The sequence below is a fragment of the Crassostrea angulata genome, chromosome 4 (assembly GCF_025612915.1).
Source record: "Crassostrea angulata isolate pt1a10 chromosome 4, ASM2561291v2, whole genome shotgun sequence".
NCBI lineage: Eukaryota > Metazoa > Mollusca > Bivalvia > Ostreida > Ostreidae > Magallana > Magallana angulata.
In genome coordinates, this window is record NC_069114.1 from 27,742,069 (window position 1) to 27,769,688 (window position 27,620).

Here is a 27,620-nt window from a genome sequence, read left to right on the forward strand (position 1 = left end):
ATGAAATGGATGTAACCGAAGGACTATTTAACTAGTGACTACTCGATGTTGAACATGTATCTGTAGTGAAAGTATAACAAAACAGTTGTTGACTTGAATTCGAGCTATTAATTTAACAGCTTTTGTGTTCAACTATTCAGGAATATCAAAGACAATATAATGACCAAGTCTTGACTTTTTTGGTTGTTGTTTTTTTTTTTTGGTTATTCAATATATTGATCAAGTCTTGAGTTTTGTTGTTGTTGTTTTGGTGGGTTTTTTTTTGGTTTTTTTTGTTTTATTTTTTTTTTGTTTTTTTTTGCAAGACATAATTTTCAGCAAACTTTTAAACAATACTTTTTATCGAAATATGCCATAAAACGATTATTTACAATGGAAAACATTCAAGCGCAGAAGAATTGGGAACTCTATCCAAATAAAATACAAAAACAGGATATATCATTATAGTGTTCAGTTAGTAAACATGCTAAAAATAGCTTGCGATGTTTGTGTTGTGGACCGGATGAAGGAAATGGATACGTTTTGTCAAAACTACGTTTAATAAAAAAATTTCGCGTTACGAAGTATAGCGAAAAATAATTGTCCTGACGACATGTAAATAATTACGAAAGTGTGGGGTTACTAAGATTACCTTGTTATGGAGTATTTAGCCAATTTAATTTCAGTATTGAGTGTACGTGTTCGAATTGATTCATGGGTGGTCAGTAAGGTTCACTTTCTAGCGCACGCCGTCCCGAGCAAGTCGTGTTTTTCGGCTTTGTTTATATATATATATATAGGTGTATTTCATATTTCCTATTTCTATAAATTATTCAAAGAGTGAGGTTCCGCCACTCGCATTGGCCGCGGATACACAGGTTTCCATAGTATTTTCAAAACATCTGTTGTTGTTTTTTTATCTATGGTTTATCCTGGGCGGCGGAGGAGGCTTAAATCATGTTATACCATAGTATTATGGATGCACATATTGTAATTTTTTTGTTACTCAATATTAATGCCTTGTCCAATGTTTGAAAAATAAACTGGCGTCAGCCTGCTCGGTGCGCTGCAATGCAATTAAAGGGTGTTTTTATTATGTGTAGATATGAAATGAAGAGTGGACACAGATGTTGAGTACTAGCGGATGTGCCATCAAGATACTTAAAAATTTAATTTTTATTTTTCTTTGACAATCGTATAAATGAACACTGCTATAGCCATAGTTTATCATTTTGTTCCAAAAACTTCACAGTGGAAACATGAGGATTGAAGCTCTTTACTTTGCTGCGCTGGTGCTGCCAGGATTGGGTATTGTTTTTCTTTTTCTTCTTTTTTTTTTGGAATTGGCATTTGTATCAATATTAACTCTTGCTCACTTTTCTGTTCTTCTCTGGGTTTTTTTTTTATAAAAGAAAAATCAATATATAACACCTGCTTCAGTTGTATTACCAACAGAATGCTACATACCGTGTGTCACTGTCTGGGCTGGGTGGGTGGGGTGTATGTTAGTGCGGAAACATTGTAATCTCTTTCCTTAATGAACTTTAATCTAATAGGTCTTATTAATCATTAATAATTAATCATCTCATTAATTGTTAATACTCTGTAGAGACGATGATATTACAAAACGAAGAATGCATTTCGACTTGATTCAGAATTTTTTTTATAAAGCATTAAGAGAGATACAAGAATTCTTATATATAAGAACTGTCTGACAATAATATAAAAAACGCCGTTCGACTATCAAAACATATGCCATGATACATGTTGCAAGTATTTTATTTGCGGAATAAATAAATATGTCACTACTTTTGAGAAGACAACACTTTTTTAAAATCATGATTTAGAAAAAAAAGTAAAGAAATTGAAGATATAAATGAGGCTCCGCGGAATATTAGCAAAAACATGCATGTAATTCCATATGCCATACATGTTGCAAGTATTTTATTTGCGGAATAAATAAATATGACACTACTTTTGAGAGGACAACACTTTTTTAAAATCATAATTTAGAAAAAAAAGTAAAGAAATTTAAAATATAAATTAGGCTCCGCGGGATACTAGTAAATACACACATGTAATTCCGTTAAAGCCACATACCGCGCGGTTGAAAATTGCGGACAAACAGATTAAATTAGAGGCTTCTGAGGAATCTCCAGAGCAAATTGTATCGCATAATGAGATTTTTAATCGGACATTATAGAGACAAGCTAATCTTTTTATTTATTTATTTATTTATATAATTATTATCGGGGGGGGGGGGGGGGGGGGGGTTGCGGAACAAAACGGACGGAGAAGCAGAGGATGTTAAATTAACCTGATGTGAATGAACTTGAACAGGAAAAGTCTGTGAAATAGCGTTTGCGATTGTGATCGGGGTTCGTTAGAAATGTCAGACACTCTATGATCTACATGTATATGTATATCCCCAACTGAGTTTCAAGTATATGTACCTTGACCAACTGTGAATGTAATTTTCATTGAGTTTCACTTTGTTACAATGTCGATCCATAAACAAGATCGCACGTAAAGCCTAATTCATTATCATATAATTATTTATATTCACTTTCTCTCCCCCTATTGATTTGAGTGATATTTACGCATAACACAGAAGATCCAATCACCTAATTTGGTGCGTATGAATACATTCAGTCTTCCTTCAGGTATCACACCGGTAATTGTTTTCACTATATAGCACTATAGAGGGGACAAAATTCTAAAAAAAAAAAACAGTTTGTATTCCTCATGACAAAATATTCGAAGGAAATGTTATTTGTTACCTATCTCATCAGCTAACACCATAAAAAGGGCAAGCGATACTGCATTATCTCAAAATATCTAGCTCCAAACAGATGTACCCTCAAAACCACGTGTTTTTTATTTGTATGTAAACAGACTGCACACTCCCCAGGAAGCTGCTGCATGTGCCCTGAAAGAAGTAGTCCCTGTGAAAAAAGATCATCACCTAACAAAATACATGAAATATCCTAATCAGTGGTACACAAATTTTTAAAACTGAGTAAAGGAAAATGTAAAAATGCAGTCAAGGAAAAAAATAATTCTGAAGTATATATGGAACTACAATTGACCTAAGTTCATTTTGATTGGCCGATTACCGGTGTGATACCTTCAGTATTTCTCGATGAACTTCAAACCAGTTCACGACCTGATATTATACTTACGCTAGCGCTGATTAATAAATCATTGATTTAAATATTTTTTAACAATCAAGTGAATTCAATTGTTTTTTCTTAGTATTCCAAAAGTAAATTCATCAAACAAAATAAAAATATAAAATTGTGTTATTAGAATTTAAAAGGCTGTGCACTATTTTTGTCAGCATAAACTGGCTGTTAAAATGGCTCTTCCGTTAATTGCGCGCGCATTACTCGTTCAATAAGAAGGCAGAGATTTTTAAAAATAAATCATGTTTGCGGAAAGGGAACAAATGTTGAAAAAACGTTTACATAGGCTTTGAATCATTTTTTTTTTGGAAGTGTGGTGTCATAACTGCAACGGTGTGTGCATACAAATTGAATAACGCGCGCTAGCACGTTAGATCTATTCAATTTGTATTCACACACTTAAAGACGTTGGCACCTGTAATACTACTACAAGTAATGTCAATCATCCGAAAACCACTTGGATATAAAAATGGTGACCTAAAATGTTCATTTGTTTTATATATGACCCATGTCACATGCCATTTTTTTTTTTGGAAATATAGGACCCAAAACAGAAATGATAATTTTCCTGAAATTTTTGCTAAAATTTGGCATGGATATTGATTAGTTGAAAAAATCAAACAAATATTTATAGTTTGAACAATTATTTAGTTATGATTTTAAAACAGTATGAAGTTGAACACATGTAGTGACAATAAAAGTAATATCTAACTCAAAATTAAAAAAAAATCTCGCTTTAATGGTGGCTTCAAATGCCAGTACATAATGAACACAACAACAGCTGTTAAAAAGGTAAGCAAATTATAACGCAAATAAAAAAAATATTAGTAATGTCATCTTTCCAAAACTCTGCATTCTAATTGACATTATCTAAATAGTGCCTGTTTAGGAGAGTAACAATGGTTTTCTCGGGGTGTCAATTTCAACTGTTATCCTCCCAAACAGGCACTATTTATTTTGTTATACTGAATGTCTTAATTTTAAAGAAAACATCACTGCTTTAAGATAGGAATAACGTGAATTCTAAGGCGAACCGTTCGCGCATGATTTTCGCGCATGTAACAATTCGTATTGTTATACTTTCATGTTAAATACTGAAATCTGATTGGTTAAGACGCAGTCCATAATCCGTTCTATTACCCACAGCGTTAGCAACGCACTTAGCAACGGGTAACATTAATAATTGTTACATGCGCGAAAATTAATCGCGTACGGTTCGCTGTAGAATTCACGTTATTCCTATATAAAAGCAGTAAATTTTATTAAAAATTAAGACAATCAGTATAACAAAATAAATAGTGCCTGTTTGGGAGGATAACAGTTGAAATTGACACCCCGAGAAAACCATTGTCAACCTCCGCTTCGCGTCGGTTGACAATGGTTTTCTCGGGGTGTCAATTTCAATTGTTACCCTCCCAAACAGGCACTATTTATATAATGTTACCCGTTGCTAAGTGCGTTGCTAACGCTGAGGGTAATAGAACAGATTATGAACTGCGTCTAAACCAATCAGATTTCAGTATTTAACATGGCGGTATAACAAACATTTAATGTCTCATTTAAAAGTTAAAAAATTAGGGGTCACATCTCAAATATTTGAGATATAGCATGAAATAAGATAATTTTAGGCCAAAATTGGAGTAATTTTTTTCTAAACTTCTATGAAATATAAGCTTAATATGCCAAAATATATCGATAGAAATATCAAAGTATTGTTCATATAGAATTTTTTAGAATATCATGAATATATCGTAATTATACATAAACTATCCAGAAGTTTGGTCTGCGCTGAAAATTAGAGAGCTTAAGGAACAGTACTCTAAAACTACTGAGTTATGAAAATTGTTCATTACTTTCTTGAAAACCCTCCGCCACAAAATATAGTCCCTTACTAAACTCTTTAAAATGTAATTTCTTGGCAATTTTATTCAATAAAGTTTATTTGGCATTGTAAAATATTAATATACATGTACTACTAAAATTAACATGTGATGCAGAATTTTCAGACTAGAGGTGACCCAAAATGGCTACCCAAAACTTAAGGATGGAACCTCTTTAATTATATGTTTTCATTACGTTGGTTTTAACGTAAGTTTATTAGTTTGAGTATATACAGTCATGTACAAAAGGTGGCCTACATGTAGATTAGTCATGCGCCAATTTGACCTCATGGTCCAGGCTTAAGCTTTGCAGAAATAATAGCGAATTAAGCAAATTATGTAATATGTTCTTGTTTTTGGTCATAAAAACAGCATACAGCGACGCTTGTTCCAATGTACGGATCTACTCTCGCGACACCTGGGGAGCACAGAGACCCAAAAGGTCGATGGCGTTTAAATATACCCCTGTTGGTCTTTTCTTCGTCCACCACACTGCAGGGAGTCGATGTTTTGATTTCGATTCATGTGCAGCACAAGTGAGAAGTATTCAAAACTATCACATGGTTGTTAAACGTAAGTATCCATGCTACTGTAGAGATTACAATTATTTGATTTTCATAGTGATTGTAAGAGCTAGAGGAAAACATGTTTTCTTTTTAAGGGTTTTCCACACACCTGGAAAGTTCTGCATACAAGCCCATTTTTCTAAATCATTTAAATATCTGGATTTCTAGCACGTGTTCGAATTGTCATTGACTGAACAAATTCCTTTGGGGGGGGGGGGGTGGCAACATTTAAATCTGCATTTTCTCGTGAAAATGAAAGTCCTTAAGGCAATTAAACTCGGGACCTGCGGGTCGGTAGATCGAGGCTACACCTATTGCGCCACAGAGATAGACATCTTTAAACTGTTCCAAAATGCATTAAGGTTGCCATGTTGTGACGTACTGTAAAAAAAAGTAGAAGTCACGGGGTGTCGAGGATCCTTAAAGGTTATCGCTGCATTTTGATTCTTTTTCCAATGTTCACATATGTATTCAGCATTTCACATTTTGGGATAAAACAAAACAAAAATCAATATTCGAACTCTAATACTTAAATGATATTTAACCGTAAATCGTAAGCGTTGTAAATTTAAATTTAGGTTGGTCGGATATAGAATACAATTTCCTTGTGGGTGAGGATGGCGCAGTCTATGAGGGTCGCGGCTGGAACAACGTTGGAGCCCATACCAATGGTTACAATAGCCAGTCCATCGGCATGGCTGTGATGGGAAATTTCATGTGCACAAAACCGAATACCGAGGCTTTAAACGCAGTGAAGAACCTGATTCAGTGCGGAGTGAACCTTGGCCACATCACCTCCACCTACAGACTGTACGGTCACCGTGACGCCAGTAGCAGCTCCTGCCCCGGGGATGCTCTCTATAACGAAATCAAAACGTGGCCGCATTATAGTAGAATACCTCTGTGGAAACCAGACATATACTGTGTATAACGTACAATGTATAGTTAGTATATGTATATACGTCCCTGGTGGAAACAAAATCTCCGAAAAAAGGAAATGAACAACTATAAATAAATAAAAAATAAATCATTAATTGGTCTTGTTACATTTTTCTGAAAGTAAAAACGTAATTATCACACAATATCTTATACCTGACTCTAGTATGATAATTGTTATTAATGCAAATACTTCGTTTCAAAGTACATTTATAGTCTTTGTAATTGATCACTTTTGGAAAAATACCAAGGTCTATCAGTTTTTTCCTTTACATGAAATTCTTTTTCGCTTTGTTCAGCCGAAATATGAATTATTTACTCTTTTATTCTAAAGAAAAGAAAAGTGACACATCAAGCAATATTTTAATATGATTCCGCTAGTCACACGTAATTTGCAATCTTTATGACAAACCCTCATGAGAAGTAAGATTTAACCAGTAAGTCTTTTTTTATCTATCGGTCTCCATTCAGTTGACTAAACGTTAAATGTGGATCATGAATAACATGAACCGGATATAATCAATGTATACACTGTCACAGACACGTAGCATCGTTTTTGAAAGAAGGGGGGGGTGTGGACTCATCCAAAAAATCTTGACAAGCAAAAAAAAAATAAAAAAGGAAAAGTACTTACCAGAGGCAGGTACATGTATACTTTTCATTTTCACTCCAATTTTACTGTTTATTTCCTAAATTTTAATTCAATTTTTACATGGTCACAGAAAAGAGAGGAGGGGGGACTCCATGTTGATTCAATTTCTTTATGTAAATTTAAGAAAAATCTTTGCTGCGCCAAAAAAAGGAGCCCCCCCCCCCCCCCCCCGGACTTTCAGTAGGACGTAGCAATCTCTTTCTTGCGTCAAAACAAGTTCAAAATGATGCGGTTTCAAGCGAAATATGCACCGATTGCGTAGTCTTAGCTCAAAAGCCAGACAATTCTTGTTGATTTCAGAGAGCCGTGGCTAACAATGAAATAGACAGGCCTACGTCACATTACTGTTTAATACAACGACCCAAAGTCCAAGCTCTTGTTGAAATGGTTTTAAAGGAAATTTTGGCGAGCACCCGCTCTGTTGATCACGCCCTCATAATCACGAGCTATCCGGTTGTATTTAAACAACGTGCACACTCCCCAGGAAGCTTATGCATATGCATTGGAAGAAATGGTCCCTTTGAAAGAAGGCAATAATCTAATAAATGTCGCTTTCTCTTTGACATGTATATTATAAGCCCAATTGAAAAAAAAATGTAAAAAAAAAAATATTTAAGAAATAAGGAATCAATGTTTGAGTATTATGAGGTGATAATTTTGGTCGGGGCGTGATCAAATCCAATAAAGCCCAAGGGCTTTATGATAGATTTGATCACGCCCAGACCGAAATTATCACCTCATAATACTCAAACATTGATTCCTTATTAGTTATATTTATATAACTTTCAACAATTGTACGATTAAAAATTTTAAAATTAAGTATGCAAACCCCGCTTGCGCACCAACAATACATCATTTGAATTTATTGGAATGTATAGTACAAAATCGATTCGTAGTGTTATCACAGACAAAGACAGAACCACAGAAATATGTAAATATTCATGGAAAAAAATAATTCCAAACTAAAATATTTCAAAATTTTAAAATTTAGATATATTTAAACTATAAGTTCATTTTGATTGGTCGAATACCGGTGTAATATCTTGAAACAGAAGCTGGTCAGTATTGACTTATAGTACAAAAACAAATTTAAATAAAATTTTAATAAACTTTTAGGTATTTAGAGCTCATTTTATAGATGTAAATATGACAAGGAAATACAGATTTGATTATTTTGAAAAATTTGCCTTTTTTAACTTTTGCTGTTGTTAAAGAAAAAAAGCCTGGTGTGAATATTTTTCGCGGATAAGCCCCTTTTAATTTATTTTGACCTGCCTTTGATTACATGTATGTGTAGTAGTGTGTATGTGTAGTAGTGTCAAGTAATGTGGGAGCGGGGACATCTGAGCTTGCTCACTTTTCTCTCATTATGAAAATTTTTTTTCCAGAGCAGGTTTTGAACCTAGGAGGGAAACTTTATTACGACTGTGCACAAAGTGCAAGTTAATCTTGTGCTCGGGCGTAGAAACCCTCTCTCTCTCTCTCTCTCTCTCTCTCTCTCTCTCTCTCTCTCTCTCTCTCTCTCTCTCTCTCTCTCTCTCTCTCTCTCTCTCTCTCCTTATCTCTGAAATGAAGTCTTACAGAAAAGGAAAACATGTTTGATTGTAAGTTATATAAGACATGTATTTTCTTTAATAAAACAATGAACAATAAGATTCGATTGAAAAGCATATTATAAAAAGAGAGAAAAAATATTTGGTTTTAAACATTGCGTTCAAATCATCTACGCTAGCGAAGATGCGTTCAAATGGACCCTTGATAGAATAAATTGTAAAATCTAGTAGACAAGTTGCAGTTCTGTTCACAATAGTTCATATTTCCATACACCATATTAATGCCATGGAACGGACCAATCACTGTCAGATGCAGAAATCAGAGAGATTACAAATGTTTCTTACAAAAACTGAACTACTCAAAGTGAAACGATTCATTGAAAACATGTTCATATGGTCACATTTGAGTTGATGGAGAGGAGTTTCTGGTTGGTGTTCTTGGAGCGTTGTTTCTGATGAGTAGATTTCATGGTGCTGCGTTTACACAAAGATTTAAATTGTTCCTGACTAGCACATTTGAATATTTGCTTCTGAGGTTTAGGTAAAATCAAGGGATTTGCCACCAAACTGTCTTTACCAGTATCTTTTGGTTTGACGTATCCTAACATTTCCCCAGGTGCAGTGCGCTTAATTTGAGGAAAGCCGCCTACACTATCCGAACTCGGTTCTGATTTGAACAAATTTAGTCCAGGAAGTTGACATGAATATCCCATATCCTGATTAGTATCCATAATTTCTGGCTGTGTATCAGCTGGATGGATATATCCAGGGAACGAATATCCCATCTCCTGATTTGAGTCCATGACTCCTGGCAGCGTCTCAGCTGGGTGGATATATCCAGGGAAGTTATTGGAATATCCTATATCCTGGTTTTGATCAATGACTTCAGGAAGCATGTCAGCTGGATGGATATATCCAGAAAATGGGTCGGGATTGATGTATCCATACTGCTGCTCCGAACTCAAGTAATCGTTTTCACCTGGTTGTTGAAAGTAACCAAGTCCCCCTTGATTACCAGTGACCATGTTCACTATTTCTGCAATCTTCTCCGGTCCCAGAGATTGGAAGAACGCTTCCTGCTTGATTCGGACAATTCGTCTCGGTTTTGATGGATCTAATGGAGTGTCCGGGGGACGAGGGATGTTAGCCAATGGAGGATTGTTCTCCTTTTGTACGTTTGGCTTTTCTTCCAGGTATGCGGTCATTTGCTTTGGAGGCGGTTTAGACTTCTTTTTCTTGGCTTTCTTCTCCTTCTTTTCAGCTTTGTCCATTTTTTGTTTGATACTCTTTAAGTCCAAGCAAGCAAGAGGGATTCTAGGTTTCTTTACGTCAGGTTGAGATAAGATGTCGGGGCTGATGCAGGGATTGGGCCTGGTTAAAGTGGCATTGTTGTTACATCTAGATGGAGCATGAACTTCCCCGAGATTTGGCAATGCTTCGTACTTTTTACCAGTAGCTGTGAGCGGAAGGGGTTTCTGTCTCGGGATGGTAGGAATATCTTCCACCTCGTGCATACGTTTGGTCGTCGTTATGTCTGGAACAATGTTGTACATCTTGTCGTGCATAAACACTGGCTTCTTTGTGAGCTTTGATTCTCTCCTTACCATCTGAAATAAAGAATTGATTTTTTAAGATTTGTGATGGTAACAGATATTTTGTCTTTAAAAATATGTTTTAATTAAAAAAAGAAAATAAATGTGTCGGTATATTAATCCTACAAAAGAATATAAATTGCTATTAATTAATGGTGAAAGCAGTTTTGATTTTTATCTAAATGAAATTAAACCTACAGACATTACATCGTCAATTACGTTTATCAATCCACTATGAAAATTAACAAAATCAGATATACTAGTATGTGGTTTAATGTAAGGTAAGCTGAAGGATTATTTGCTCCACCATATTTTATCATAGGCGTCGGTACCTTTTGGGGAAGGAGGAGAGCATAACCCCCCCCCCTTTTTTTTGCAAACTTAGACATAACCGTATCTATAATATTTTGATGATACTAGCCCCCCCCCCCCCCCCCCCCCCCCTTCTCTACACTTGGAATTTGCTTCCGACGCCACAGCACATGAATCTCGGGATAAGTAAATTATTTAATATTCTTTAAAGACTTATATTAGAGCTTATAATACAATGTAAAACACAACTTACCTTGAAAGTATTTTCCAAGCAAATACGAGAGCGTATAAAAGATAATGCTGTCACTATTTGCGTGCTGATTCGGTTTTTCTGCTTAGCGATAGACCACGTGACTAATCATTGTGACGTCATAAACACGATTGCGTCAAACATCAATCAACATACTTTCGGATTTCTATTTTTCTTTTAAAATACACGTTATACGAAATTTTAGTTGGAATAATTATTCGAAAATACAAAATCTATTTATATTTTTTACGCCCAGGTATATATAGTTCTTTCCCCTGATTATGAGTTAGGCATGACTTGTTTTATTTTTATCGCAGCGATTTCAAGAAATTGTCTATTAACCTGTTTGATGTAATAAAAAAAGTCTTATCTACATGAATCTTTATATATATAAAATTATATTTTAATTTCATTTAAATACTTCTTCGGAACTTTTTAAATTCTGTTATCTTCTATTATTCCCTATAAATAATTAGCGATATACAAGTAAACGCTCATAAATAGATCTATACATATATTTGTTTTTGTAAATGCTTTACTGGGCATCTGAATGATGTAATTAAAAACGCTTTTTGATCATTGCCGGAATCTAAGGTGTTAAGAAACGTTTTGAAATCTTGCCAGTTTTTATTCCTCATTATGAAAAAAGGAATATTAACGGGAAAAATTCAGACCTCATTAATTTTTGGAAACAAACTTCAAAATTGTTTTTATGACATTGAAGTTTTTGAAACTGAAAAATTGACACCCATTTATTAAAAAAAAGAATCAAACAGAATAGTTTCCTCTTAATCATTTCTGTTCTGCAAAGGATGCATTTAAAATGAATCGATTTTTTTTAAAATCACAATTGCATAAATTTTTTCTTTACAAATACGAGAAAAAAATGGTAAAAATGGTAAAAATATTTTCTTAAAGCCTCCATTTTCAACTCGTAGAATATTTAGATGAAATAAGTAAATGGAACCAAATTATTTTAATTTACATCAGTAAGTTGAATAAAAGAAATGGACTAATCGTCTTATATGGGAATTTGAGTCTGACGTCATCATGATTATGTGCAGTCATGCAGTCCGTAATTTTTTTTAGGTTGCTGAGAGTTTCGACTTTCCACTTATGATAAATTGGTTAGTTCGTGTAGATTTTATTCTTGTCAGTTTCTATAGAGCTGTGAATCACAATCAATTTCCGTAAGAAATAGAGAAAATCTTACTCAAGTTAATGGAAGTAAATATAACAAAACATGGACATACATGTACGTGGCCAACAATAAATAACATGTGTCCTCATACCCCGTCAATAACTGTTTGATATACATTGTTCATAACTGCAGACACTTAAGATCTTCATTTAGTATACAATGTATAATAATTAGACGAACCGGGACACAGTATGAAGCCAGAATATGTAACCAAGACATTTTGAATTAATTTCTTTTATATAGTATCAGAACTATGGCTTGTTTTGTAGTCGGTTTCTGACTAAACCTCTGTACCACTGTAGAACATGGCGACAACAAACATGCTTAATACGAATTCACGCTTACATCGAAGTCAGCTTTTTTCTACTGATGCATCTTATTATAATTGTATTACGAAATTATCGAATATACAGATATGGTAAACTAAAAAATTATGGTTTTAAAGAACCCATGCAATTTAAATCGGTTGTCCCAGGCACCATGCTACAATCGTGTTTTACAGTGTAAATACGTACTTTGTGTGCATCATTTTGTAAAAAAAAAAAAAAAAAAAAAAAAAAAGACAATTGAAAGCATTCATTTGTCATAGATATCATGATGAGGAATGCAAGTAAAAGTTCGCATAGACTGCTCTTTAAGGATGTGTGTGGCTGTAATGAGGCCACGACTGGATCTCTTTGTACAGCTGGTCCCCGGGACACTCGGTGGAGCCCACATCGCGGTGACCGTACAGGTGGTAGCTGGGAGAGATGTAACCTTTCTGGACACCACACGCTATCAACGCTTTTACTGCATTCATAGATGCCGCGTTGGGGAGGTGGGTCATAAAGTTCCCCATGAATGAGGCAGCGAACCCCCGGCTGTTGTACCCCTGCGTGTGCGCACCCACGTGATGCCAGCCCCGACCCTCATATACGTTGCCATCTTGGCCCACAAGGAAACTGTATCCGATATCATTCCAACCTCAAAAAGGAAAAATAGTTATATTTAAAGAGGTATAAGTATCGGTTCATCCATTTATATATTGTTTCCCTTTATTATATAATCGCGTAATTAGTACTTTTAAGTCCCTTTGGTATTAAGCATTTGTATTTAGTACCTCGTGTATCCATGTGGTAATTCTGGATTCCCCTTAGAGTATGTGCACAGCTGTCGAAGTCGTGACATCCATGCCCCGCGGTATGGTGGATGAAGAACAAACTGGCGGGAGTGTGGAAAGTGGAGAAGCTCTTTGGTTGCCGTGCGCCCCAGCTATCGCGCGAGTATATCTTAACCCCACTGCAACCTCCAATGTCCACGGCTGTCGCCAAAGAATACCCCCAAAAATACATTAGCTCTTACTGAATGAACAGGAAAGCTCAATCGAATATTATGAATAATTTTTTTTCATATCAGCTCAAAATCACATATTTAAATGATTATTAAGTATGTACGGTAACATTATCTTGCTCTTTTTTCCAACTTATTTTGTTCTGTATATAATGGTTTATGACAATTATTGTAATTCATATAATATGAAGATAAGAAACTCGAGCTTGTTTTTAAACCAATTAAAATATATTAATATTATATTCAATATGTTCATACTATAAATATAATCGTATATCATATGATAGCTTTACCTGTATGTGATGAACAGCATCGACGATGAGCATCCCCTGAACACAAGCCAGTGGCGTAACTTCCGGAGCAATGCAAATGGTCGTCTTGGCATGTTCCACCAATGTTATGACAAGGAGCATCACTTCCTGTAACATGAATTGCGTATTTTTGATAAAAGGAACCACATTTCTTTTGTTTTTAAAACAGGCTCTTTAAATGAGCTTGAAAACAATAATTTAAAAGCCAAACAGAATGTATACTTGATTATATTATGATTTACCTGCCACCAAAGGTATGACAACTATGCAAGAAAAAAATAAAGCAATCAACATGGTAAGTTCCAGGATATGTCCAATGACAACAAAGATAACATAGGCACAGTTCCTGGACATGAACTCTGTAGATAGCGGCGCTAGGGACACGTTATTACCCTTTATTAATGGACTGTGAAACATTTGTGTCAAGGGGGCAACAGATAAATGATATGGTAATGAATAAAAAAAGCTTATAATACATTTTATTTTTTAACTTTCCCTACAAAATTGACAAAAGACAATGACAACTAGATATAATGTCCTCACAATAGTAAATGTTTTTAACGGTTTGATTACGTAAGAATGTCTTTCGGATTAAGTTGTACTGCACCAAACGAGGTTGGAAAATGATTTTTAATATGTATTTTTGTCTTTGGTATGGTAATAAATGTGCACGAAATCTCTAAGCATTGTTTTCGTTGACACAATATTCACTCTATACATAATGTTTGAAATAAAGAATTGCAGTAAATAATTTTTTTATTCATTTCATCGGGAAAGTTTAAGCAACTTACAGTTCAAAAATGTCAAATAAAGATAGATCAAAATAGATGTACCAAGGGAGTATTGTAATATTTCTTATCTTGATATAATGTGATATGATAAACGCGACTTAGTTCATTGGTGTCAAAGCCTGTGCACTGAACTTGTCCTCAAACCATGATGATCGCGCTTCTCTGTTTCGCGTCTCTTGTAGTCTCAACTCTAGGTAAATGGTTTTCTTTTTTATTTCCAAATACATGTATCTCTATACATCAAAAGTGCTAAAAATCTTCGGTTTTATCTACCGCAAACATTTTTTGCAGAGTAATATTTTCTTGATTTCCTTGAAACGTCCACAAATTGCAAATTAATCTTTTTGTTCCGACAGGAAGTGACGCACCTTGTCACAATACAGGGGGCACCTGCCAGGACGACCACCTTCACTGTTCTGGGGGATACGTGTCCGGTCTCTGTTCCGGGGGGACCCACCGTCGATGCTGTACCTCACATTCTTCTACAGGTGTGGCCACTTTCATCTTTGACAAGATTTTTAAGGAACATATGATACAAATTTTACTGCGATTTTAAATCAGTTAGAATTCTTTCATCTTATATATATTCATATGCATCAATTTTCTTGGATGTCGTAAAAGAAGCTGTTTCAATGAGTAAACTTGTGAGGCATTATAATTATATCAATACAAATCGTTTTTCATGTTTATTAATTTCCTGGCATTTATTTTCGTGGGTCAGTATTGCAATGAAATCCACTAAAATTGGAGCTCAATAATTATGATAAAGCCTCAATACATGTATATCAAACAATACAGCATTTCTCTCTTCTGATAACTACATTTGGAATATTTGTTTGAAGCAAAACAGAATTTTCCCTCTTATATATTTCCTCTTATGTCATTCAACAATTTTATTTGGCTATTCTTGCCATATCTCATAGGCACAGACAGCGGTATGTGTTCCAATGTGAAGATCTACTCCCGCGCCACTTGGGGAGCTAGACATCCTAAGAGTGTGACTACCATGCACACACCGGCTAGCCTCTTCTTTGTCCATCATACCGAGGGGAACTTTTGCCATGACTTCACTTCCTGCGCAGCACAAGCGCGCGGTATTCAAAACTACCACATGGATTCAAGAGGTATTGAAAAAAACCTTCACCATTCAGTTAAAGCAATACGAGCTGTATTTTTAGAATTTTATTATGCTGAAAAAATATGCTAGTATGCATATGTAGTTAGCATGTAACTTATACTTTTATGGTAAATAATATTTTTGTCAGAAGTAAGATTTTTTCTTTAAGGAATATATATCAAATCAAATATTATACAGGACGACAATAATTCAATTTTTTCTCCAATTAAAGCTTTTTAAAGGCGTTTCTAACAAAACAATTATAGCTAACAGAAATTTAAAAACCATGATCTTTTTGTCAATTTAGTAGAAAATAACATTTTTGTAAAAAAAAAAAAAAGCTCAACATGAAAATTGCAGCTCATATTGCTTTAAAATTTTAAGAATAAGATGCCTTTAAGCAATATCTTATCCATATTCATTCATTGTATTAGGATTCCTAAATTTTGTACCATTTTTATAATGATTTAATGTAGTATTCGATTGAAAATTAAGGTTGGTCGGACGTTGGGTACAGTTTCCTTGTGGGTGAGGACGGCGCTGTCTATGAGGGGCGAGGCTGGCATCACGTGGGAGCCCACACCCAGGGCTACAATAGCCGGGGATTCGCCGCGTCCGTCATGGGAAGTTTCATGCACAGAAAACCTAACGACGCAGCACTGAACGCCATCAAGAATCTGATCCAATGCGGAATTAACCATGGCTACATCACGTCCACCTACCATCTGTACGGTCACCGGGATGTTGGAAGCACTGACTGTCCCGGGGACGCTTTGTACCACGAGATCAGGACGTGGCCACATTATAGTTTTGTTAAACCGTAAATCTAGTCAGAAAGTAAAAGAATGTCCAACAATGAAACAGGTCTCATTTTGTTGTTGTTTTTTTTTTTTCATAGGTTGCTTCCGTAGGTAATATCGTACATGACATAGAATTAGAGCAAAATTTCAATATGAATCAGAGTAAATTGTCGAATAAAATGCTTGCATATTGCACGATTGAAATGAAATCAATTAAAAGGTACCTAAAACTACAAAAATCCAATCAAATTTTGATATTGAGAAGCACAGCATATAAAACTGATTTCCTGTTTTTTTAAACATGGATTTTACATAAAAACTGTGTGACGATTAGAATTTTGAAAGCTTTAATTAAGAAAAAATTTCACTTCGTTGATATTTAATTTTGATTGACAACAAATAATTTCGGCTGACGAAGAATTAACACGAATCTAATATCCTTATTTAAAGAAGACTTGCAGTACATACGATATAGCAGGAAATTATTTATAGAGGTCCGAACGCCCCCCCCCCCCCTCCCGTGATCTCATTTAATATACATGAACGTAACTATGATATGGAAGTTTGGTCACCTACAGTTGTATGCTGTGGTGTTTGTTTATCTCTCAAGTCAGCAAGCGGTTCGGTCCGGAGCAGATACCTCAAACTTGTACGTATATTTTTTCTGTATTCGTATTTATATTTAGTAAACAAGAATTTTCGATTACGTTTTACATTTATTTTCGTGCCACTTTATCAAAAATTCTATCTTGCAAAGCACTTCTTCGTAGATCAAAACCATCAAACATATCTGCTAGCCTGTTTGAGATAAAGTTATATGGTAACCAGTAAGGGAAATAATAATGTGCATAACACGCTTGGTATACTTAATTGTGATTTATTGGCTTAATAGAGATAAATAATATAGATTTTGACCGAGACTGAAGTTGTCAGAAAATGGCGACCGGAAATGAAAGCATTGTTCCGGAACAGGAACTACACGACTTCGTTGTACGTTGTATGGAGGCTGTAGGAACAAACACGGAACATGCCGACGTCCTGGCGGATCTAATCGTGGCAGCCGACACCAGGGGGCACTACAGTCACGGACTCAATAGATTAGGTAAAATCAGATGGCTATTGTAGGTTTAGTTTTACAGTCATTTCACAGACATTAAGTCCAGTCTGTCTAATAAAAGACATAACAACGTACACTTTCTAATTCATATATTAATCAATTTGAAAAAAAAATATCATAACCATTTAATTATCATTTGATTACTGGTATCTTTTCCTAACAAAGCATATAATGATGTAATTTTTGACTACTTGATATTTTTTTTTGTTTAATTTTTTATCTTATAGTTTGACTAGGATGAATTGAAAATCTATATAAAATATAATAAGATTGAATAAAAACACGTTGCAAAAAATTGAATAATTCACTTAAAATACTTTTCTTAATTAATAATCATTCAGATATGTATGTTAACTCAATAAAAACCAAAACAACGTCAGACGGCCAAGGGAAGAATCCACAGATCGTAAAACAGACCGTGGCCACTGCATTGGTGGAGGGAAACAACATTCTGGGTAAGAGTTGCTTCACTTGGTCTATTAGAATAGGAAAAGACCTTTACCAAATACAATGTTACTGACAATACCTTTTCCTACGTTATGATACAGGACCTGCGGTAGGAAAATTTGCTATAGACCTGGCAATACAGAAAGCAAAAGAAGCAGGCATAGGGTTTGTAACTGTTAAAGGTACGAATATATTTTACAGCATGCATATGGTTTATTGTAATATATTGAATTTTGTTATGTTACGTTGTTGGGATTTATTGGTAACCAATGTCAAAAAGCCTTGTTTTTTAATAGGATCAAACCATTTTGGAATTGCCGGATGGTATGGTATAAGAGCAATGGAACAAGGCTTAATTGTAAAGTATTTTTAAATACTAGTATATTATATTGCTTTAGTTTTGAAAATGAATTTTCAGATAGAAACATCCTGGTTATTATGACTTTTTTTTATACAGGGAATGGCTTTTACAAATACCTCCCCATTGCTAGTACCAACCAGAGCAAAAAAGGTATGACCGAGTGTATATACGGAAAGCAAATTTTGAAGTAACTTGAGGAATGTAAAGAATATTAAAAAGGAGCAGATTTTTGATGGAAATGTATATATTTGTTTCATGTTTTATCCATAAGGTAACTCTTGGGACCAATCCTATATGTCTAGCAGCCCCTGCAAAAGATGGCGATGATTTTGTGCTGGACATGGCTACCACTAGCGTAGCACTTGGAAAGGTAAATTGTTCAAATTATGATTATTTTTTGAAATATAAGATAATGTTTTCAAAAGAAATATTAATATTATATTCTTAATGTTCTTGTTCCTTCCAGATAGAGTTGCAGGAAAGAAAGGGTGAATCGATGCCAAATGGCTGGGCTATCGACAAAACAGGAAAAGTAAGATTTCATAAAATGCAATGTATAATGCCGAGTAGATAATTAAAAAGAAAATGAACGAAATTGTTGATTGGAAACCTTTTCTGTATCTATATTTATTTAATGTTTGTAGGAAACAAACGACCCATCTGCCTACGCTGGTCTTCTACCACTCGGAGGATCAGAGGAGAGCAGTAAGGTTTATTATAATCAAACATTAATTCATTTCTATGTTTTGTGGTTACTGGTAGTCGAAGTTTAGATGAACTCTGACAAGATCTTTTATTTCAGGTGGATACAAGGGGTACGGTTTAGCGATGATGGTAGAAGTACTATGTGGTATTCTCAGTGGAGCAAAATTCGGTCCTAATATTCGTACCTGGAAAGACTTCGAGAAAGTTGCAAATCTTGTAAGTGAACTCTGTTGCTGTGATTCTGTTGCATAAAACTTTTAATTGATGCGTATAATCAATATTATAATTAAAACTTGAGTTTTTTCTCTATTGTGACATTTATAAGTTTGCTTCCTTTTTGTTTAGGGTCAGTGTTTCATTGCAATAAATCCGGAAGCCTTTGCTGATGGTTTTTCTGAGCGAATGAGTGACTTAATGGACTACTGCAGACAATTAGAGCCGGTACATAAAAACTAGTTAAAAGTTGAGCCCACATAAAGGCCCTGTTAAGTGTTAAATGTTCAGCCAATCAATGTCCAGAAGATTCAATTTTGTCAAAAATATTTGAAATGTGGAATTAGAAACGTTTTTAAAACTTTTATTTCAATGTATATAGGTAGAACCTGGAGTTCCCGTTATGGTAGCCGGAGACCCTGAGCGGAACCATGTAGATCTCTGTAAACGCTTAGGGGGGATTCCCTATCATCAGAACCAAATCTCTTTTGCGGTAGGTAAAAGACACGCAAAAGTTATCATCTAATTGTTTCTGCATGTAATATAAGTACTTATAAACTTTCATCATTTTTTCCAAATACTTCTCTTTCCAGAATGAAATGGCAAAAAGACTAAACGTGAAACCCATGGAAATAAAACAATAGACAAAATATCATATCCGTAAAACATTTGGGTCATTAAGATATGTATAGTCAACTCGTATCACTTTTCATTAATAAAATATTTTTAAAGATCGGGTTTTGTTTGTTTAATTTTCAACCATTTGTTTACCTTGCCAATCTACAATGCGAGAAGAACAAGATAATTTTTACCATTATGATAACATACATTTTATCAACATACTTTTAGAAAATGTATATTATACATCTAAGTACAGTAACTGAAATACAGTTATCCTCAGTCGTTCTTTTTGAGACACAATCACGAAGTACGATTATGTCTGGTCATATTCGTCAATGACCTAAAACTGCATACCGCCCTCTGCAACGGAGATATTCAGTCCACGGCGACACTTCACATGTACATCGTACGCTCGGTTAAACGACCCAGGTAAGTGGGAAGCAAGTAAAACTATACCTTTATGAGAAATAAAGCTGCATACGTATCCTAGTTAGATATGAACAATAAACAAGTCTGCACTAGACTATGCTTTTTAATAATGTTCAACGCTTTTATTAGTACTTTCTCGTATAAAGTTATGAGTATTTATCACGAGTTTCTAATATTGACCTGGTTTGGATGGGATGGAAGCCCGTTGGTTGCAGTTTTTGATCTTTTGTTGTACATTTGTTTCCATTATAAAAATGGTCATGCATGAATACACAAAACTTTTAAAATCATAAATATTACAATTTAACGTTATAAATGTATTCTTCTATCAAGACCCAGGTAATTATATGTTCAAAAATGGCTATGGCGGGTAAGCTCATTGTACCCGAGAAGGATGTTCATAGCTTCATCATTCGTTGTCTGGAAGCAATTGGAACAAACACGGAACATGCCAAAGCGTTAGCAGACGCCCTGACATGCGCAGACACGAGGGGAATATACAGCCATGGCTTAAGCAGAATTGGTAAGGTTATGGTTAATTCACATCCTTATAGCATTGTATCAAGTAGTTTGAAAATGTATTTTCTCAAAATTTAGATCAGAGATTCAACAAATTTTTGACACAGTGTCATAAAATGAAGAATCTCTTTACCTCTAGGGTTGTACGTGAAATGTTTGGAAAATAAGGCAATATCTGACGGACAGGGTGTCGAACCAACCATAGTCAAAGAAAACATATCCACGGCTCTCGTGGACGGCAACAACATTCTTGGTAAGCTATCAGTCATAGAATAATTCAAAGACAACATTATTATTTGTATGACATATTAATCTAGTATTTGATTTTCTCTTTTTCTTTTTTTAAAAAAGGCCCAGCCATCGGCAAGTTTGCAATGGATCTAGCAATGAAGAAAGCAAAGCATTCTGGGATAGGACTGGTCAGTGTCAGAGGTATCACAGGATATGGACAAACTGGGTTATCCATATAATAAACATTTAGACGAAATAATATCTAATGACATGGCATATTATACAATGCTTCAGTGTTTAAAATTTTTGGTTTAGTATTCAAATCATTCTATTTACCAAAGGGTCCTCCCATTTTGGAATTGCTGGATGGTATGGTCTTCAAGCGATCGAAAATAGAATGATTGTAAGTATATTTTAAATGAATTATTTTTAATTTTAAAACTTTATAATGTAATCAGAAAGTAGTTACATTCAATTATATAGAATTAATAATAAATAAAAAAAATCTCGTTATAAGAGTATATAAAACCTAAATGAATAATGAGAATTTGAAAAAAATATTTATAATATTCTTTTTAAGTCTTGTCATATTTCACAAGTGCTAACTAAAATTAAGATTGACATTAACTGGTCTTATGAATTATTACACAAGATTATTTGACAGGGCATGGCGTTTACAAACACCTATTCTATGCTGGTATCGACAAGATCCAAAGAGGTAAGACCATAAAATTATCCTCTGAAGAAAATTAAGAATGTTCACAACCATTAAAGCAAAAGAATATGAAGAAAATGCTGGAATCTGAATTTTGAATTTCTACTCTTTTATAGATGGTTTTAGGAACAAACCCGATTTCCCTCGGGGCACCGGCAAATGAGGGTGATAGCTTTGTCCTAGATATGGCCACCACCGCTACTGCCCTCGGAAAGGTAAATATGTATTAGAACCATTTTAACAAAAGCTTGGACTTTGGATAGTTGTGTTAAACAGCAATGTGACGTAGGCCTGTCTATTTCATTAACAGCCACTCATGATCAGCCATGGCTCTCTGAAATCAACAAGATTTGTCTGGATTTTGAGCTAAGACTACGCAATCGGTGCATATTTCGCCTGAAACCGCGTCATTTTAAACGTGTTTTGACGCAAGAAATACCGTAGATAACTACGTCCTACTGAAAGTCCAAGCTCTTGTTAAAGTGGTTCTATATACTCCGCAACACTCTCTGGCCAGTATCTTATTTACATTGCAAAGAGTTTACATGACAGTCTCTCACTTGTCAAAACTTTACTTCAATCAGGTTGAATTAAAAGGAAAGTTAGGGCAGACATTACCAGGAGGCTGGGCTATAGACCATGAAGGAAAGGTGGGTTAAATTTTCTGGTTAACGGTTCTTTGAAAAAAAAAATTCTGGTTTCGAAAATATCTTTTGCTTTATGATGTGCATTATGCCTTTCAGGAGACGAGAGATCCTAAAGCGTTCCATGGCTTGTTGCCGCTAGGTGGATCTGAAGAAAGCGGTACGTTCTATACCTTCTTCCTACCTTTATCAATTCGATATAAAAGTCTTCAAAATTTCCATTTGACTTATTGTTGATATTGTTACTACATATTTGAAGGACAATAATGCTGTCTATACATGGGTTTTTTTCCGCCTCATTCCTCTCCTGTTTCATCCACCTATATCCTTATTTGCCAAATTTAGAAAGAGCTAATTCGAAACAGTTTTTGATAAACGTTACGAATTGCCTTCTTTTGAAGTAATATTAATGTATTGCACTGAGTTGTAGACAGCATGTTCGGCAAGTTTCACCTAAAGTTATTTGTTTTTCAATTTCATTTGGCAAGATATAATTCTCTGTGCTTATACATTATGTATTGCAAAAACTTCAAGCATTTTATTGATTTATCAGAAGATTTTCACTTGTTCACAAACAATGTAGACTAAATATTGCTTTATTTTTAATGCGCATTTGATGCGTAATGCCGATAATTCTAATATTTTTTATGGTAAAATGCTTTTATTTTCTCTTTATATTCAGGTGGTTACAAAGGGTATGGTTTGTCAATGATGGTCGAGATTCTGTGTGGTATACTCAGTGGTTCGGCCTTTGGCTTAAACACCGGAAATTGGAAGAAAGGGGAAGGAGCCGTCAACTATGTGAGTCAATTTTTTTTTAAATTTTCGGGTTGCAATATTATTCTTTAATTAACTCCACGTAACTCTTTTCACGGTTTTCTGTGTTGGTACTATAAATATGTTGGTTTTAATTTGACGAAGAATCGATTTTTTTTCTATTGTAGATATTTAATCAAATGTGTTGTTTTTTGGGTGACAGATCTAGTTAATGATACAATATTTACGATAGCTTACTGTTTGTGGGACTGAAATTGTCCAACCGCGAAGATAGTGAAATTAAAAAAACCTTATTGTATTTCACGCCTACATGTACAGTACATTCTGAATGTCTTGAGTTAGACATGATATTATGTATAGGTGCATGTATATGATGATGTATCATTGATTGATACCAAGAGTTGTATGAAAAAAAAAGAAAGGGAAATTCATTCATTAAATGCTTAGATAATTTTACTTACAGGGACAGTGCTTTATAGCCATAGATCCGGGTAACTTTGCCGACGGATTCACGGACAGACTGACGGAGCTCATTGGCCAGTGCAGGGACGTGGAACCGGTCAGTCGAATATGAATCAATAAAATTAAATGATTTATAGATTCATTATTTAGTAGAAAAATAACGAAAACAGTAAAATTATCTTTGATTATTTACACAAAAAATGAATGCACGTAAAACCAAGATCACAAGTTAATATAATATATCCGTGCTCTTCAAAAACAATTGATCACAGAGTAACTATCCTACACTTCATCTTCAAAAAATTACATTACAGTCACTGTAACTTTAGCATTGTTAATATCATTTTATGTTACTTTGAATTGTAAAGCTTACATTCATAACAATATGAAGTAAATAAATGCTTATTTTACCCCTGTTTTAGTTGAACCCTGACAACCCTGTGTTGATACCGGGGGATCCCGAGAGAGGGCACGCCAAGCTTTGTACAGAACTGGGAGGAATCCCTTATTCACAGGAAACGTTCACTAATGCGGTACTGTATTTATTTTACTCGTTTGATATTCAACCAATCAACAATCTCATTAGATAACTGGATGGCAGTGACAATTTTTGGACAATATAAATTTCCATTTAAAAGAGCACAATGTATAAAGAAATAGAAACATATTTCACTAAAATTAACTTTTAAAGATAAAACATTTGGTTTATTTATTTACTATAAGAATAAATTTTAATATACATGTACTAGTATTAACTGATTTGGACAGTTTACGCTTTATAAACCGCTTCAAACCACTTAGCGGTTTTTAAACTGTCCAACCAAGTTTATACTTGTATAATTTTTTTTTTGAAAAAGTAAAACTACTTGGTATCTATTCACTATCAAGCATGGTCAACTCTTATAATAAGTAATAAATGTTTTGCAGAATGACATTGCCAAACGACTTGGAGTTGAACCACTGAAAGCAAAGACCGGTTAAATGACTGATTATAGGCGCATCAGCTGTGATTTCTTTTTGTTACCCTAATGAATATAAACAGTAAATATTTTTCAACAAAACGCGAGTTGTCTTTCCTTTAAGGTATACTAGTATTTCTTAATCTATTAACGCTTGCTATTATTCATTAGTTTTACATTAAAATTTATTGATATATTTAAAAATATTTAGAACCCCCCCCCCCCCTTCCCCCCCAAAAAAGTATTAATTATGCATGTTCTCACGAGTCGGCAAGAGTCGTTTTAAGAGATGTATAATTCACATTTCCAAGTTCAAATATGAGTAAACGATAAAACTTTACTGCAGTATTTTTATCTGTTGTCAATTATTCAAAATATCATATCAGCTTACTTAACGAGGCGTGCCCATTCAAGCTTTAACTAATATAATAGCAGTTGGAAGTTTTTAAAGATCCTCTACAGGAAAACTTTTTTATTTAGATTTTCTGTCATTTGTAAAGATTTTTTTTACTTGGATTTTTAGAACAATTTATGACTGAAATTAAGCATAATGCAGGTGTTTTCTCTAATTTATATACACCGAGGTTTTCATTTTTTGGACGTTTGTTGAAAATTTCTTGGAACATTTACACCGTTTCGATCAAATACTAAAATCCGGAATGGATCGGCTGAACGATAAATAATATCCATTTAATAAATACATAAATCTCCGATTGGAATGATAATTGATATTATTTTACTATAAATCCATAAATCTCAAAATTGTGTTTGCATTCAAAGCACTTGTTAGCTAAAAAAAAATCAGGAGAGGGAACACACGCGTCTATATCAGTTAGATATACATATACGATTATAAAATCGTATATTTTTTTTTATTTTGGTGCAAGGAATTCATTCATTGAGAATCTTGCAAGAGCAAAATTGATCGGGATCATTTAATTTTGAAAAAATATATACACGATTTATCGTGCGATTATCTCTTATATTCTCTAGTTTGCAGATGCTTGCCTCTGTCGGCCTGCAGGTGGCGCTCTATCAACCGGTGCAGGTTTCAAAGGGTAAAACGTATCATCTTGTGATGGCGATACAGTTCTTTTGAAGCCGAGCCGGTCTGAGTAAAGTTAGTGATACAGCCTGCTGCAAAAAGCCGTCCGGTTTCATCTTTTTGTCGATAAGACGTTACAGAATCTGCAATACACACACTAGCGAGATTTAAAATGTAATAAAAAGATAAAGTCGGTGAAAACAAACGCTTAGAGGATCATAATGAAGAGCCTGATTTATATCATTTTCAAGCATATTGTTTGCCGTTTACAATTATTGACTTTCGTCAATGCGTTCCTTATTGTAATGCTTAAAGGAGCTTAATAGTCAAAGGAGGAGAAATATACCGCCGATAAACCTTTTTATACGTCTAATAAAAACAATAAATAGTCATAAAAATGTTCATATATATTCTGGAATTCGAAATCAATAGATGGTTCCAGGCTAAATAAAAACTTGAGACGATTATATTTCTTCGTTGATAATTGCAATCTTCATAGATATTAGGCTTACAGTTTTATTTTGCAGGCATATCAAAACTCATCCATGTTGCAAAAATCAGGATTCTTTATATTGAAAGCAAAAAATCTTTTTGCATGCAAATGTAATATGCATTTCTTATCGCTAAACTGTCTCCGATTTCATTCGATTTTTGTTGGTGTTCTTATTTTTTGGTATATTTTTTTACATTAAATAAATGCAAATTCTGATGAAATTTTCATAAAAAGTTAAGATTACGATAAAATCTAAATAGCTTCATAACAAGTATAAAGTATTTGGCAAAAAAAAAAACAACAACTAAATCTCAAATTAATTTATATTTGAGGTTTATAATTAAAAGTTATTTCACATAGCAATTTCACAATTAAAAAAAATTGATCTCAACACAAGTATAAAGTATTTGGCAAAAAAACAACAACTAAATCTCAAATTAATTTATATTTGATGTTTATAATTAAAAGTTATTTCACATAGGAGTTTCACAATTAAAAAAAATTGATCTCAACAAACTATGACACAGTGTCCAATTCTTGCAGAACCGTGCCTAGAATCTGATCTACATGTAGTTAGCAACCATTTGGAAAACCAAACCAGTAAAGAAATGGATGCATGGCTTTAAACAATATTCTCTACAGATGCCAAGATGTCTAATTCTCCAACATGATCGTGGTTTCTTCGGGTCTCCGAATTAATTTGAAGCGTGTTGTATGACACTCTCTTAGATGGTTCTCGCTCGTCGTCGCATTTTACTCTAATTTGCAGCCAGCGACAATATGATTCTGCCCTGTGGTAAACCACGGTTATTAAAAACAAAGCTGTTTTATTGAGGTGGTTCTTGTTTCGGCTCGACTCGAGCAACTCGAGAAAGCGATTAGCGAGGACAAATTGTACGCGCCGTCACTTTTATTAAAACTATGGCCGCTACCGAGGATAATTGTTACTTTAATGGAGATGAGAGTACGGCGGCACTGTCGACTAATTATATCGATTAAGGAAGTCTCTTAACAAGGGGGTTCGTCTGTAGATTGACAAACGTTAGGGCTCTCCCTCTCTCTCTCTCTCCTCTTTTCACTCATTCTTTCTTTCACTCCTTCTTTCTTTATTTCTTTCTTTCACTCTTTCTTTCTTTCATTCATATCTCTCTCTCTCTCTCTCTCTCTCTCTCTCTCTCTCTCTCTCTCTCTCTCTCTCTCTCTCTCTCTCTGTGCGTACCACGCAAACGCAAAGAAGATGAAAAGACGCAGAATAAATGGTCCTTTATTGCATAAAAAGAGAAGACGCAAGATAAAATATCGGCCGACGTTTAGATAACTAATTCCTATTAGAAAACAATCACCGTAAGTGCCAATTATTTTTATGAATATAAATTGTTACGATCCGCTTCGTCATAGTCAGAAGTGGGCTTTTTTTTCTTCTAGAGG

At 34.4% G+C, this 27,620-nt stretch overlaps 5 protein-coding genes across 5 annotated transcripts; 3 read left to right on the forward strand and 2 right to left on the reverse strand.

The window, feature by feature from the left end:
* The first annotated feature begins 1,117 nt into the window (after nt 1-1,117).
* LOC128179427 (peptidoglycan recognition protein 1-like) lies at nt 1,118-6,644 on the forward strand. The gene is made up of 3 exons (XM_052846837.1): nt 1,118-1,287; nt 5,417-5,617; nt 6,189-6,644. The coding sequence occupies exons 1-3, from the start codon at nt 1,239-1,241 to the stop codon at nt 6,539-6,541; spliced, it is 603 nt and encodes a 200-aa protein (XP_052702797.1). The 5' UTR covers nt 1,118-1,238; the 3' UTR covers nt 6,542-6,644.
* Nucleotides 6,645-8,768: 2,124 nt separating this feature from the next.
* On the reverse strand, nt 8,769-10,386 carry LOC128181351 (uncharacterized). The gene has a single exon (XM_052849716.1). It carries the CDS (start codon nt 10,356-10,358, stop codon nt 9,141-9,143), a length of 1,218 nt encoding a protein of 405 aa, XP_052705676.1. The 5' UTR covers nt 10,359-10,386; the 3' UTR covers nt 8,769-9,140.
* Nucleotides 10,387-12,452: 2,066 nt separating this feature from the next.
* Nucleotides 12,453-14,104, reverse strand: LOC128181352 (peptidoglycan-recognition protein SC2-like). Its single transcript, XM_052849718.1, has 4 exons — nt 13,989-14,104; nt 13,729-13,854; nt 13,206-13,406; nt 12,453-13,069 (listed from the first exon to the last, which is right to left on the reverse strand). Exons 1-4 carry the CDS (start codon nt 14,098-14,100, stop codon nt 12,741-12,743), a joined length of 768 nt encoding a protein of 255 aa, XP_052705678.1. The 5' UTR covers nt 14,101-14,104; the 3' UTR covers nt 12,453-12,740.
* A 518-nt stretch (nt 14,105-14,622) lies between these two features.
* Nucleotides 14,623-16,515, forward strand: LOC128181353 (peptidoglycan-recognition protein SC2-like). Its single transcript, XM_052849719.1, has 4 exons — nt 14,623-14,731; nt 14,894-15,025; nt 15,461-15,661; nt 16,150-16,515. The coding sequence occupies exons 1-4, from the start codon at nt 14,683-14,685 to the stop codon at nt 16,476-16,478; spliced, it is 711 nt and encodes a 236-aa protein (XP_052705679.1). The 5' UTR covers nt 14,623-14,682; the 3' UTR covers nt 16,479-16,515.
* Nucleotides 16,516-17,011: 496 nt separating this feature from the next.
* LOC128181354 (uncharacterized) lies at nt 17,012-24,775 on the forward strand. The gene is made up of 24 exons (XM_052849720.1): nt 17,012-17,103; nt 17,347-17,556; nt 17,913-18,026; nt 18,120-18,200; nt 18,315-18,376; nt 18,476-18,529; nt 18,651-18,749; nt 18,846-18,911; nt 19,024-19,084; nt 19,182-19,300; nt 19,430-19,525; nt 19,680-19,790; nt 20,687-20,870; nt 21,006-21,119; nt 21,218-21,298; nt 21,439-21,500; nt 21,762-21,815; nt 21,929-22,027; nt 22,397-22,462; nt 22,556-22,616; nt 23,139-23,257; nt 23,697-23,792; nt 24,118-24,228; nt 24,623-24,775. The coding sequence occupies exons 2-24, from the start codon at nt 17,391-17,393 to the stop codon at nt 24,674-24,676; spliced, it is 2,130 nt and encodes a 709-aa protein (XP_052705680.1). The 5' UTR covers nt 17,012-17,103; nt 17,347-17,390; the 3' UTR covers nt 24,677-24,775.
* The last annotated feature ends 2,845 nt before the right edge of the window (nt 24,776-27,620 follow it).

Bases quoted from the DNA above. Each gene is read 5' to 3' on its own strand.
- LOC128179427 (XM_052846837.1), top strand. From the start codon at position 1,239: ATGAGGATTGAAGCTCTTTACTTTGCTGCGCTGGTGCTGCCAGGATTG. The intron at 1,288-5,416 runs GTATTGTTTTTC...TCATAAAAACAG, and splicing joins GCTGGTGCTGCCAGGATTGG to CATACAGCGACGCTTGTTCC. The intron at 5,618-6,188 runs GTAAGTATCCAT...ATTTAAATTTAG, and splicing joins CTATCACATGGTTGTTAAAC to GTTGGTCGGATATAGAATAC.
- LOC128181351 (XM_052849716.1), bottom strand. From the start codon at position 10,358: ATGGTAAGGAGAGAATCAAAGCTCACAAAGAAGCCAGTGTTTATGCAC.
- LOC128181352 (XM_052849718.1), bottom strand. From the start codon at position 14,100: ATGTCCAGGAACTGTGCCTATGTTATCTTTGTTGTCATTGGACATATC. The intron at 13,855-13,988 runs GTAAATCATAAT...TTCATGTTACAG, and splicing joins TGTCATACCTTTGGTGGCAG to GAAGTGATGCTCCTTGTCAT. The intron at 13,070-13,205 runs GTACTAAATACA...TTCCTTTTTGAG, and splicing joins TTACCACATGGATACACGAG to GTTGGAATGATATCGGATAC.
- LOC128181353 (XM_052849719.1), top strand. From the start codon at position 14,683: ATGATGATCGCGCTTCTCTGTTTCGCGTCTCTTGTAGTCTCAACTCTA. The intron at 14,732-14,893 runs GTAAATGGTTTT...TTGTTCCGACAG, and splicing joins TCTTGTAGTCTCAACTCTAG to GAAGTGACGCACCTTGTCAC. The intron at 15,662-16,149 runs GTATTGAAAAAA...TTGAAAATTAAG, and splicing joins CTACCACATGGATTCAAGAG to GTTGGTCGGACGTTGGGTAC.
- LOC128181354 (XM_052849720.1), top strand. From the start codon at position 17,391: ATGGCGACCGGAAATGAAAGCATTGTTCCGGAACAGGAACTACACGAC. The intron at 17,557-17,912 runs GTAAAATCAGAT...ATAATCATTCAG, and splicing joins TCACGGACTCAATAGATTAG to ATATGTATGTTAACTCAATA. The intron at 18,912-19,023 runs GTAAGATTTCAT...TAATGTTTGTAG, and splicing joins CTATCGACAAAACAGGAAAA to GAAACAAACGACCCATCTGC.